The 13,237-nt window shown below is 32.4% G+C and overlaps 2 protein-coding genes across 4 annotated transcripts; one reads left to right on the top strand and one right to left on the bottom strand.

The window, feature by feature from the left end:
* Positions 1-197: 197 nt before the first annotated feature.
* Positions 198-5,412, bottom strand: LOC111316581 (AUGMIN subunit 6-like). The gene is made up of 13 exons (XM_022918567.2): positions 5,149-5,412; positions 5,008-5,064; positions 4,815-4,909; positions 4,401-4,551; positions 4,072-4,197; positions 3,764-3,920; positions 3,613-3,673; positions 3,267-3,525; positions 2,708-2,833; positions 1,839-2,000; positions 1,469-1,721; positions 881-1,339; positions 198-610 (listed from the first exon to the last, which is right to left on the bottom strand). The coding sequence occupies exons 1-13, from the start codon at positions 5,362-5,364 to the stop codon at positions 570-572; spliced, it is 2,163 nt and encodes a 720-aa protein (XP_022774302.2). The 5' UTR covers positions 5,365-5,412; the 3' UTR covers positions 198-569.
* A 2,358-nt stretch (positions 5,413-7,770) lies between these two features.
* Positions 7,771-11,163, top strand: LOC111316580 (plant UBX domain-containing protein 1-like). 3 transcript variants are annotated; one of them, XM_022918565.2, is made up of 8 exons: positions 7,774-7,993; positions 9,152-9,248; positions 9,353-9,424; positions 9,690-9,757; positions 9,912-10,041; positions 10,146-10,250; positions 10,644-10,862; positions 10,947-11,163. In XM_022918565.2, the coding sequence occupies exons 1-7, from the start codon at positions 7,910-7,912 to the stop codon at positions 10,844-10,846; spliced, it is 759 nt and encodes a 252-aa protein (XP_022774300.2). In that variant the 5' UTR covers positions 7,774-7,909; the 3' UTR covers positions 10,847-10,862; positions 10,947-11,163. The 3 variants fall into 3 exon arrangements, with proteins under 3 accessions (XP_022774299.2, XP_022774301.2, XP_022774300.2); XM_022918564.2 differs by having other exon boundaries at positions 7,771-7,993; positions 10,644-11,163; XM_022918566.2 differs by having other exon boundaries at positions 7,773-7,993; positions 9,356-9,424; positions 10,644-11,163.
* The last annotated feature ends 2,074 nt before the right edge of the window (positions 11,164-13,237 follow it).

Below are 13,237 nucleotides of genomic sequence, written 5' to 3'. Positions count from 1 at the left end.
AAGAGATCAAATACTAAGGCTATGCACAGACTCTTTCCCAATTCGTTTCTCATTCTAAAAATAATCCAAAAACACAGTCAATAAACCTTGTTTGCAAGCAATGAACGTCATCTACAGCTTTGTGCATAAAATAAATGTGTCCGCCAAGTAATCAGAGAACACGATCTAATGAAATACGCATTACAAGCACTAAGAGATTAAAGAATACTTTAGATTGCCTTGATTTATCTTCATATTGTATTAAAAAATTACGAAACTTCGACGAGCGATCTTACCTCAATACTCGTCAGTACCAAAGAGCTCTTCAACATTCAATACACAGAGTATGAACAATAACCAAATTTAAATTCAGTGTGGGCAAAATTACAACTTTTCTTAAACTTGTTTTAGTTACAAAATAATACCAAGAAATCTTCAAGATTTCAGTGGGAGTACCTGCCCCCGTTGTAGATCTGTCTCTGAAAGTAAATACAAGCATCGTGCATACAACAAATCAATGGGAGAGTGCTGCACATCCCAACCAGGGTTCAAAAACAAAACCATCCGAGCAGGATCGTCTAAACTATATCTCAATGCTCCATCAAGGCAGTTTCTGTTTCTGAAAGTGGAGCTGCACAAACAAACCTCCAAATCAAAAATGATTCCCCATAAGGTAGAAAACGAAAACGAAAACAAAAACAAATAGAACTCTGCCCAAAAGTCAAAACCATGGTAAAATTCCCAGTTAGAGGACTATAATCTTGCATTGATTTGGTAGATGTGATAATTAATGGATAAACAAAAGTAAAACATTAATCTAAAGAATCATATTATACACTTAAAGCACGATGCCTACATGGATGCATAATAATGGTAACAGTTTGCAAGCAAACCAACATACCGAGCAAATCCTCATAAGAATCAACTAATAAGGATGTGTCCATCAGCAAAGGAGGGGAGAAGACCTGATCCTGCACTTCTTCTATGTCAAAAAATGACCTATGCCCATTGGAAGCTGCATAACTTGAAGTAGCAGCTGATAGAAATCCATTTACTTGATCATAATTACTAAGAGAATCCAGATTGTTCAATATATGTGGTAGATCATCATAGTTACTCCCATGGTTGTCAAGCAAGGAATTGTCCGTTTGAGTTGAAAATAATCTCTTACTCCTTATCGAGCCCACTTTAGTTTCTGGTCCCCCACGAAAAAAATTAGTTGATGAAACAGGTACAAAGAAGTGTTCAGAACCTTCATCAGATTGACTGTTTAGTGATGACTCTGAATTGCACGATGGCATTGACAATGCAGCTTGCCTAACAGATCTCTTTAAGTTCTGAACATAAGAAACGTCACTGTCTGCAACATGAAATCGAGAATCAATTCTTTTACTAAAGGAGTTAAATTACTTGTCTTTCAACTGATAAAAGGAAATGCAATAAGCCAATTATATGTAGGGAGACAAGTGGAGCATGAAAGGCAGCAAACCTTTGGGTGGGTTATCTAGGCGATTGTTTGCTAGAGGCTGCTCCACAGAGCTTCTTTCAGATAAAGTGTCAATTTGGTTGGTCTGAGGAACTAAAGTATGTCGCTTTTGCATGTTTCCACCTTTTCCAGATGAATTTGGGGTTAAACTAAATAACTGTGGGAGCTTTAAAGCAGGAGGACCAGATGAAATCTTCTCAAGGTGAACAGTGGACATTTTTGAAGTAATGTCACCAACATCATCAGATCTACTTTCCTGCATGATCCAGAAAAACAACTTCTAAATGAGTCATAAGTTCTAGAAACACAAATATTCTAAGTCTCAAAATAGTTTCAATGTGTGCAGGACATGAAATACTGATTGAACATTTACCAACATCCTTCCACTGCTCTGAGCTTGAATAGGTGAGGTGGCTTGACCATGATGTTTAGCCATTGTAGGTAAGTTGGAGGAAATGCTATTTACTTTCTCTGTACACTCTGATATTGACTTTTGGATTGCTGGAGCAACTTCCTTTAGTTGATTAATAAGTACCTGCATTTGAAATGTGTTAGAAATTTAGAATAGAAACCTGTACATGTCACCTAGAAAATAAGTAAGAACAGTGTCCTGAGTTGACAAGGAGGTTCCAAAAAGACCCTTCAAAGATAACTTAGAAACCATGGCAGCAATTTATGGTTTAGGAGAGGCACATTTGTAAGTATATTTGCAAGTTGTAAATATGCATGTATGAAGCAAAGCAAAGAAGAGGGAAACAAAACTCATATTCACATTCAGTCAGTTCACAATCTCCAAATAATTTAAACCAAAACTTTCATAAACTAAATAAATTGCTAGATTTTTAGGGTTCTAGATCATCAAGATTTTATCATCCTTCAGCAGTTGCCAAGAGAATTTCCCAATTCCGGGCTATAAAAGGTGGATTTAAATCTCTGTACCCGCTAAATTCTTTAACAAATACCAAGCAAACAGTAAGTTAAGAAAATCAGATCTAGCAATATTTAAGGTTCTTGAAGACTTCAGCAACCTACTTGCCAAGTACTATTTATGTTTCTAGGACCTTCAGCCCAACAATTAATTAAATGAAAAACCTACTTGATGAGGATAAGATACAAAGGATATGTATAACTGCCCCAGATGTTAATCAAACTAGAACACTGAAATTGCTCAAATTTATGCTCTAATTCACAGTACTTAGAATTTCTAAATAACTAATTAATGTACTGTGGCTATTTCATTACCTGAAAGCTAGCCAGGTGTTGCTGATGCTCAGCAAGAGTTGCAGCTAATGACTCAGCATGGCCACTTGTGTCACCATCATGTGTACTTTGTAAAATATCAGGACCCTCTCCATCATTAGCTTTTGCCTGCAGAGCAATAGCAATACTATTATTGCATACTAACACCTTACTTCAACACTGGTAATTAGCAAAATGCAATCCATAAATCCATAAAACTGAGACGCATTATTTTGAATTTCCAAATTATTTTTAAATAATTTAGAAAGTGCAAACTGATAATTGCTCATTTCTGATATACCATGAACAATATCATGTTCTCATCTCCAAAAGATGGACAATTTTAAGTGAAGGGCTTTGCTTATAACTAATAAAGGTTTTGTCCATAGAAATACAAGAACACCCAGCACATATTTCTTTGCCAGGACTTCAAACTTAATATTGAAAAATATGTACTTGGTCCTATATAGACATTATGATATTAGAAGTTTAGTATATGATGGCCAAGTATTAGTACAAGCTAAGAAAGCTGACTGAATAAAAACAAAATAAAACAGCATACCAGCAGAAGTGACTGTTTATGAATGCGTTGTAATGCATGCGTCCAACGTCTGATAATTTCTGCTACATCAACAGGCTGGTGGACTCTTCCACTTCTATCATCTATCCGAGAAAGTGTTTCTTCATTGATCTGCATGTGATATTCATCATTCTGTTCTTTGTCATCCAAATCACCAGACTGAACAGATAAGACGTCTGTATAAGGAACTTGAGAACTCTGATCCATAGCTGCAAGCAAAGACGATCCAGAGATGCGGTACCTGGAAAATAATATCGTGAAAAGGGGAGAAAAAGAGTTTCATATGCACCATCCAAAAGGATAAAAAAGATGTGCGGCAGCAAATTACCTATGCTCCCGATGAGCTATCAAATCCTCAATAGGGCCTGAAGCAAGAACTTCATGCTGACCTGGACATAGAGGTTGATGATATCAAGGCTATGAAAATCAAACAATTTAATGAAGAGAAAAATGAACATGGTTGATTCATTTGGACTTACTTTTACGAGATAATATAGAGTCCCACAAGCGGGTGGCTTTTGAAACCAAATGAGAATTCTGACTTGAAGTAGAGACAAGATCATCCCATAGCTCCCCTTCCAACTTCACTTTGTTCCTCAAGTCATGTAGTTTTTCCAGCTCTTGCTGCAAATAAGCCTAAGATCCAGGTTTTCTAAGGCATTAGTTAAAGGTATTAAGTCAATGTCATCCCTTAACAAAAAGGAAAAGGGGCAAGGGGATTATATTAATAATTTGACATAAATATTCAAAAAGCATTCAAATGAGTGCTTAACTATTATTTGCTTACCTCCTCAGCACAAAGACCACGAAACTCTGCAGTCATTTCATGAGCCAAATTTGACCACATAGCCTGTCTCTGCACTGCTGTTTCTGCATTTTTCAGAAATCTCCTCCGTTCAAGTGCTATTCTAGCCTGTTTAAAAAATAAGCACCTTACTTCACTGCTAATGAAGGTCAAATAAAAAAAAATGCAATTTTGAAACTAATGCTGAAACTATGCATGAAGTGAACTATGATATGAGAAAATAAAACCTACAAACACAGGAAAATGAAGTACGACTTATTATAAGGAACTATAATTGTACTCCATATTAATAGTCTATAGAACAGCACTACCTTTGTTACAGGAAGTAGTGTAGCAGCATGTGAAAAAGCAACATCAGTCAATGGCGCAGGCAACGGGTTAGAAGCAACATCTGATGCAAAAGTCCGTCTATGAACCTCTCTCAACGCATGCAATGAAAGTTGCCATAAAAGTTCAACAAACCTACAATCAAACACATAAGAAAACTTAATGTGATGACGAATTAATAAATTTCATCAACCAAGGAAACCTACTCGTAAATAAAACAAATCAGACTTTTTGAATCTTACACTGACATTCAGTGCCAAAATACAGTAAAATATTCACTCTAATGAGCCTAAGGCAAATAGAACTAAGTAAAAGAGCAAAGATAATTAATACACTTTTCCATTTTGCTTAGCTTTCTTGAATTTTCTTGGCAACCAAACAGAAATTAACTAGCCAACCTCGGTCCACAGCAAGTAGCAAGCGAAGAAACCCTAGAATTACTCCTCGGTAGAGCTCCTTGTGCTTCCAGCTCACTAATTATCCCTTGCACAACCTAAATTATTAAAAAATAAATATAATTCAAATAATAATTCAAACAAAACTGTAAAACTCAAAAAGAAAAACGAAAAGTATTAAATCGAAAAAAACAACCTTTCGAAAATCACGAGATTGCGCTGAGTCAAAAATCGGCCAAACTCTATCGAAATCCTGAAAGATCCAAAAGCAAAACTAAACTCAGAACCAATACGGACCAGATTAAAAGTAAACCGAACCGGAAACAATGATCATTACTCTGGCAGATTGAGTGGGGCCACGAAGAGAAGAGAGGATGAAGTAAAGAAGCTGTTCGCCTAGTTTAGGGTTGGAATGACGGAAGAGTCCGACCCGTGGGGTTCCGTTGGAGGTTCCGAGTCCGATTATAGACGGATCCAAACCTAAAAGCAAGCAATTCGTGTACATTGCGCTTTCGAGCTCTATCTCTCTCTCCTTCTCTCTATCCATTGTCATCTCTCGCTCTGTTTCTCGGAAAATCTTTTTTTTCTCGAGAAAAGGATCAAAAATGGATATTTAGAAATGCCTGATTTTTGAACTGGGATCAGATTTTAATTTTGAGAAAGTTGGGGGACTTTTTTGAAATTTTGGAATGGGACCGGGGAAGGAATACAGGGTGTCACGTTTAGCCGTTTGAGATTGATAGAGAGAGAAAAAGAAAGCAAAAGGGTTGGTCCTAACGTGCGGTGGTGAATTAAAAATGAGTCGAGGCTGACGTGTTCCTTCGGAAAGGAACAAAATTAACGCTAACTGGCCCCGGATAAACTGTCGCCGGCCTGCTTTGAAAATGATTAGGTGACGGCATCAGGTTTTCCAGACGGAGGTTGTTTGTTTTTACCATGGTTCGCGTTTTTCAATTTTCCAAATAATAATAATAATAATTTGCTTTTTTTTTTACAAAAACAATTACTTGCTCCCAAAACAGTATATTATAATAATATTTTTCACTTAAAAAAAATGAGGATAGTTAATTTGTTTATTATAAGATTTTTTTTTTTTTTGCTATTGATTTAGTTGAAAGCAACTATTATGAAGGTATTTTGTGTGAAACAAGTGCTTGAAATTATTAAAAGTGGGCTCAAATTAATGAAAAAAAAAAGAAAAATCATAATTCACAATAAAACTGTATAATTGAATGCTTTGGTAAGCCAATGACTTTGTTTTTGCTTAACTTGAGTGACAATTTATGGTTTAAAAAGAAAACGATTGTTGGAAGGCAAAGGAAGTAGAAAGAGGGGTATGTAATAAAGAAAATTTGATAATTCGTATATTCGTGTCATATTAAATATTAAAATTTATTATTTATTTAATATTATATATAAAAATTAAGTATTATAATTTATGTTAATATAAAAATATAAATTATATTTTTAATTTTATTATTTAATATATAATTATTATTAAAATTTTATGTCATATTTATTTCGCATCATTTTTTTGTATCATATTTATATCGTGTTATTATATTATATTTTAAATTATAAGATTTAGAATAATATCCGATGGTGATTGATAATAGTATAATTAAACACTTTTTCACATTTAAAGTTTGCAAATAACATGTATTAAAATGAAACCACTCACAAATATTTCAATTTGGCTCATAAACAAGCCAAGTACAGCTTGATACTCAAAGCAACAAATTTGTGAGGTTTGGTATTGAATAAAACTCTAATTTTTTGTCTTCAGCTACTTGATATAATAATTAAGATAATTTTAATGTAGGGCTCTGACTCCATTGAATGATAAAAAAAAAATTCAACCTTTTTATTATATTAAATTTGATTTACATTTATATGTGGATGGAAAAAAACAATAGGTTATATGAAAATTTGCAGGAATTTTTTATCCAAATTCTTGATCATGTTAAAGATGAGGTCGGATTGAGGTTAATAAGATTGAGCAAACTCTATAAATAACAATATTTGTATTTCTTGGGATTTAAATGACACTATTTTTTATGTATGATTCTTTGTATATTGGCTAGAATAATTTTGATGTAACAACTGTATTTTAATTTATTTTTGGATAAATAAAATTATTTATGTCCCTTGTCTCCTGGCCTAATGGTCAAGAAGAGCTTACAGGAGAGGTCTCGATTTCAAATTTCTCCCACCTCCTTGTACTCAAATAAATATCACTTACAAAAAAAACTTGAATTTTTTACCATTAAATTTGATTAATTTACTGTAACCAAAATATAACATTGTTGGTAATGCCATGTAGGGTTGTAAAAAAAATAAATTTTGATTTGAAATTGTAATATTCGGTTTAGTTTGAATTAGTTTTTTTTTATTTAATTTGGATTAAATTTAAATATTAAATATATATTAAATTAGATTAGGAAATAAAAACAAAAAAAATTGAATTATATATTTTTAAAAAAATTTTATAAAATAAAATTAATTATTTTAGATCTTAATATATTTAAATATATTAAAAATAAAATTAAAACAAATATATAAAAAATAAAAATCTATAAAACAAATCTAATCGAACTCGTAAAATTTGATTAAATTAAATAAATTTTAAAAAAATCAATTCATACATAAATTAAATTTTAAAAATTTATAATATTATATATTATTCAAAAAAATTAAATCAAATCGAATCTTATTTTAGCATCACAATGCTAAATATATTCTCCACCAAAAAGGAGGTAAAAAATTTAATTAAAAATAAAAAAATCTAACAAATATATCAAAAGGTGTAAAGTAGGTATGCAAAGAAAAGGCCCAAAATTGTCAAGCAAAAGGTCAGATGGCCCAAACCAATTAAAGCCCAAATTATCTTTGTTTTCTTGTAAAAGAGGAAAGGTCATGGGCCAATAGCTAGAGCACGTGCCGATGCTTCTAAAGGAAGAAAGGAATAACATTTAAAAGAATCAAAGTAAAAAAGCATCAAACAAGTTCCACGAGATAAAGCAACCAGGAGCTTTTACAGAAGCAACCCACCAAAAGAAAGAGTGAGAGAGAGAACTGAAAACTTTTATTTTCTGCTGATGATTGTAGATAGTTCTTGGCCAGCGGCTTTGAAGAGGAGAAGATTCACTCTCATTGATTCCATGGAGGTTGCATCAGCCAAGGTCTGTCCTTTTTTTATGTTTTTCTTGATTTAATCTCTATTTTGGGGTTCAAAATCTTGTTTTTAATGATGGGTTGATCTTGGGTTTTGCTCTGATTATTGGTTCCTGTTATTGGTCTGGTTCCTCTTGTTGTTTACTCAATTGGGTCTGTTTCTGTTTCTGTTTCTTGATTTTAGATGCTACAAGACAGTAAATGAAAGATTTAACTCAGTGAAAAAGAGATATTGGTATAATTATTTAAGAGGGAATTTTGCTGCATTATGGTGGAATTGACAAGAGTGAATAAGTTAAGAGTCACTATATTGCTAGTTGAGCTCAAGCCTTTTACCATAACAAATTACTGAAATTAGCTTAATTGTGAGGGAATTAAGCTTCATCTTGGTTTCTTTTTCAATATTTAGTATCTTGATTGGTTTATGGTGCCTAGACCAGGTATTAAAACAATCTTTATTATCTTGCGTGGTGCATTTATGAACTGATGATGGCAGTGCTTCAAATACAACAGCTAAAGTTGGTTGGTGCCTGGTGGCATCCTTTTTGTTTTTTAGGTGAAAGTGCTTTTAAAAAGTTAATATGAGTAATTAGATAAAAGGGAAACCAGGGGAAATAAAAGTGCTTCGAATGAGTACCAAGTGATTTAAAGTTTATTACTTCTTTCCCTTCTTTAGCCGACCCCAGAGTTATGAGATATAAGGCTTAGTTTGTTGCTGTTGCTGTTTACTTCTTTCCCTTCTTTGTTTGATTCTTTGAGTGACTGTCTTTCATAAACCTATTTTAGCAATCTCGTTCTGATTTGGTCTACCAGTTTTTAATTCTGTTTTTGTTCTAACTGCATGTTGTGCTGCCTCTGGTGTTTGTAGAACAGATATATAGATGTTGGAAAAGATCTCAAGTATATCATTTTTGAATCGTCATGATTCTGGTCTTAAAAAGAGCATTTTAAGTACAACCTCAGAACAGTGTTGTATACTATTAGTCATATTGTCTTCCTTCATAGGTGCCAAGGACACTGCTTTTCCATTCTTTTGTATAATGATATTTGGTGAAAACATTCAGTAGGACTTTTGATTTTGGGACTCCTTTAACTTGTGTCAGGTGCAGACTGCTGCTATGCTTGTTATTTATTTATTTATTTTGACTACCTTTGAATGATTTTAGGCTAAGCTTGCTGCTGCAAAAGAGAAATTTGGACGAGAAATTCATGTCCTTGAAACTGCAGGACTATTGCCAACACAAAATGAAGTGTCCAACACTGGTACAACCTGCTAAGACATATTTTCAGACTTTTAATTTGCTTATTGATTCGAAGTGTCAGTTCTTTTGTGAACTGATAAAATGCAATGTTATTTATTTTCTCAGCAGAGGAATCAGATGACTTCTATGAGTTCACTGAAGATGATTATTATCGACTAATGGGAACTAAAAAGAAAGGTACTTTTGTTGATGGATATAACTTATAATCAATTCCATCTTTTAGCTTGGTTCAGATAATTTTTATTGGTTGATTTTGGGTTCAGTTATGTCAAAGTAACCATGGCATGCTGTCTGTCCTGAAAAGGACATGTATGTACACGTTCTTGTTCTTCATAATCGCCAGATTTATAAAATAATCACTGATTTGCTATAACCAGGATATTTGAAAATTGTTTGTTGGAGATATATTTATACATTTTGAAGTGAATAAAATTGTGAACAGATAAGTTCTTGAAGACACGAAAAATTCGAGAAGCAGAACAGGCAGCACAAAGATCTAGAATAACAAAGGTACTTGCTACACCTTTTGGGAATCTTTTAGTTTTTTATGTGTTTAGAGTGTTTAGATCCCAATGATGAAAGAACTTTAGCAAGGATGATTAGTGAATCTTAGTGTAGGTTTGTATGGCTTTACTTTTTGTTAGGGTTATATGTTCATGTGCAGGCTGTGATAAGGGTTCGCTTTCCTGATAACCACACATTAGAGGTTGCTTTTCATCCATCAGAGACAATTCAGAGCTTGGTTGACCTTATCAAAAAAGTGATTGCTCGACCAGATTTACCATTCTATTTATGTAAGCATATTTTAATGTAACACTTTTGATCTGTTATATGCTACTGGCTGGATGTTGGTTGTGGAACCAATGCACTGAATGCCTAACATCTGATCATGTTTCAGATACTACTCCTCCTAAGAAGCAAATAAAGGACATGACACAGGATTTTTTCTCTGCTGGTTTCATTCCTGGTGCAATTGTGTATTTTTCGTATGATCTGCCAAAAGGTTAGTGTGTGCTTTCACATGTATGCGTCATTTAATCTTTTGTGTCAGTTGTTCTTAGCCCTATTGTCACACTTATGATCATGCCAGCGCCTAGTTGTAGCAACATAATCTTCTTTACAGTTGTCATTACCATGTCTAATAACTAATTTTTCTATTGACATGTTTAACATCGGCTTAATTTAATGTTTGGCAGGTAATAAACGAGTGTAAGGCTGTTGAATATTACTTCCTGGACATGTTAAGTTCAACTTCGTAGAATTCCCTTGAAAATTTCCACTGAGTTTCTTGTTTTTATTGTTGACTTCTGAATGGTTGATATGCTTAACATTTCCCCCTCTTAATTCCTCCTCAAAATATGATTCACTCTGGTTAATGCCACTTTGAAATGTTTAGGTGATGATGCAGCTGCCAATTCAGCCCCCTTCCTTCAAGATGAGATCATGTCTTTGAAAGGTTTGGAAATCATCGCTGAGCAGCCAGAGTCAGTTCAATCTGCCCCAGAACCTGCTGCTGCCAGAGCAGTACCCTCCACCATTGCTCAAGAAAGGAAGGCATCTGAGAAAAAACCTGCCAAGCCAAAGTGGTTTAAAATGTGATTTGACCACTGCAAAAGTGAGCTTGTTATTCCCTTTTGAGAGGTGTGATTCTCCATCCATATCTCCATAGTGATGTTGAATCTTGGCCTTATTCCTGTAGGAGAGTTTCAGCATTTGATCTCAACAGTCTTAGACTCCAACAATTTGTCAATTGTAATGCCAGATCATAGGAGAAAGTTGTTAAATGGTGTCTAACTGGTTACACTTTTCATATGACCCTAGTGAAGGATGTTAATACTTACAGGGTTAGATGCGAATATATTGGTGTATTTCATTAATAAAATAAATTAGATAATGTCATCATCATTAGCGAATAAGTTTCTGAAGGGGTTATTAATTTCAAGAAATGAAGACACGTAAACCATACATTCATACGATATGGAAGTAGATTGCGTTTGTCACGTGGTATCGCTCTATTTGTGGAGCGGCATATGGTTAGGCTTTGATAAGCAAAACAAAAGATAAATTATATTATATTTTATTTCTTTTTGAGTTTAATCTACTTTACTATGCCCATCCCATATCTAGAATTTGTGGTTGACAAATTGTGCTCAACGACCACCAATTCCATTCCGTGGTTTGGGATTTTTAAAAAAAATTTTTGGTTTTTTCATTAGTTTAAAAAAAATTAATAATTTGTCCCTTTGTACTTCAACCACCTGTCTATGCAAGATAAAAGGAAAAGAAAAATGAATTTGAAATTTAATTGAGTTAATTTTTGTAATTAAAATTTAATATTTAATATTTTATTTTTTGGTTATAATTTTTTATTTATTTTAATTTAAATAAATACTTTTTGCACTAAGGATGTAAGTGTTTCTTATTGAAAAATTCTCGTCATGATTTGAATTTAAAACATTTATATTAGAGTTTCATTGTCAACTACTTAGATATTGAATTAACATTTGGATTATCACATATCATCATTAGATTATATTTAAAATAATTAACAAGATAAATAAAAATATAAAATAATATCTAAATTTCCTTTATAAAATTAAAAAAATTTATAAAAATATATAAAATAATAGTTCATATTTTAATATAAAAAATGTAATGTATTTTTTTAATGAAATTATTGAAATTTGAAATATAACGACCGGTAGGATATTTTTGGATTTTTATAGTTGACTTGATCACCTCGTGTCAAGACTATCCAATATCCATCTTACCTGGACTCTACTAGTAATCAAGACCGTTCATTCTATTGAATTTCACGTTCATCACGTGCCAAGACAATCTGATCTGCCGATTACGGTTTGAAACATCTGATTTCATTTTTTTTTTTTTTGGGCGTTGTCTCGATCCAGTAACCGTTAGCAAGTGAACCCCTTTTTAATGATCCAGTGACGGTTGCATTAACAGAAATAGGCCCGACAATTGCAATCAAACGACGCTGAAACGATACTAATAATATTTAGGAATAAATAACTTAAAACATGGGACTCAAAATGACATTCCTATTGCTTCTGATATCGTCAGGCGTAGACTAAATAATTTGTATATTTATTTCATATAAAATAATAATATTTTATTTTATATAAAAATTACTTATTATAATTTATATTAATTTAAAAATATAAAAAATATATTTTTATTTTATTAATTTTATATATAATTTTTATTAAAATTTTTTAAACTATGTCACTTTGTTAAGGTTTTCTTTGTCACAGAAGAGAACCTTTGATATTTAGCCATCTTTTTTAGTTTTGCAAGAAACCCTTAGCTCCGTATTCAATGATAATAATAATCCATTCAAAGAACTTCCTTGAATTTTTCACCTTTTTGGGCAAAAGATTCCAAGATTTTCCATTTGAGCTAAAGGATTATACTTTTCTAACCAAACTTCTAAGGGAATACAGATGAGCTGGCATCATACAAAATCTGATCTTCACTTCTGAATTAGATCTGCTGTAATTATTTATCAATCACAAAAAAAGGTCTATATGCCAAAAAATGCAATAATATATTTCATTGGAAGAATATTTTTTTGTTTTCCCCAATAGTTGGAAGATGACGGAACCAAACAAAGAATGGTTAAATAGCTCAAGCAAAGTAAACCTTGGAGGGAAGGTAAACCCCATGTGGATCCCTAACTTTCCTTGCAGCTGTCTCATGAAACCTTTCTTCTTATCAACCACTCATCTCTCTCTCTCTCTCTCTCTCTCTCTCTCAACGTACTATAAAATTTAAAATACGATATAATAATATGATATAAATATATATTAAAAATAAACACAAAATAATATAATTTAAAATTTTAAAAATAATTATCTATGAATTTAATAAAATAAAAAAAATATTTTATATTTTTATATCGATATATATTATAATATATAATTTTTGTATAAAATATAATATAAATATATAAATTTTAATATTTTTCATTAT

This window comes from Durio zibethinus, chromosome 24 (genome assembly GCF_047325235.1).
Source record: "Durio zibethinus cultivar Kanyao isolate XHJ-2024 chromosome 24, ASM4732523v1, whole genome shotgun sequence".
Lineage (NCBI taxonomy): Eukaryota > Viridiplantae > Streptophyta > Magnoliopsida > Malvales > Malvaceae > Durio > Durio zibethinus.
This window is presented reverse-complemented; position numbering and strand designations above follow the sequence as displayed.

Bases quoted from the DNA above. Each gene is read 5' to 3' on its own strand.
- LOC111316581 (XM_022918567.2), bottom strand. From the start codon at position 5,364: ATGACAATGGATAGAGAGAAGGAGAGAGAGATAGAGCTCGAAAGCGCA. The intron at 4,910-5,007 runs GTTGTTTTTTTC...TTAATAATTTAG, and splicing joins AATCTCGTGATTTTCGAAAG to GTTGTGCAAGGGATAATTAG. The intron at 1,340-1,468 runs GTTTGCTGCCTT...TTCATGTTGCAG, and splicing joins CCTAGATAACCCACCCAAAG to ACAGTGACGTTTCTTATGTT.
- LOC111316580 (XM_022918564.2), top strand. From the start codon at position 7,910: ATGATTGTAGATAGTTCTTGGCCAGCGGCTTTGAAGAGGAGAAGATTC. The intron at 7,994-9,151 runs GTCTGTCCTTTT...GAATGATTTTAG, and splicing joins TGGAGGTTGCATCAGCCAAG to GCTAAGCTTGCTGCTGCAAA. The intron at 10,042-10,145 runs GTAAGCATATTT...ATCATGTTTCAG, and splicing joins AGATTTACCATTCTATTTAT to ATACTACTCCTCCTAAGAAG.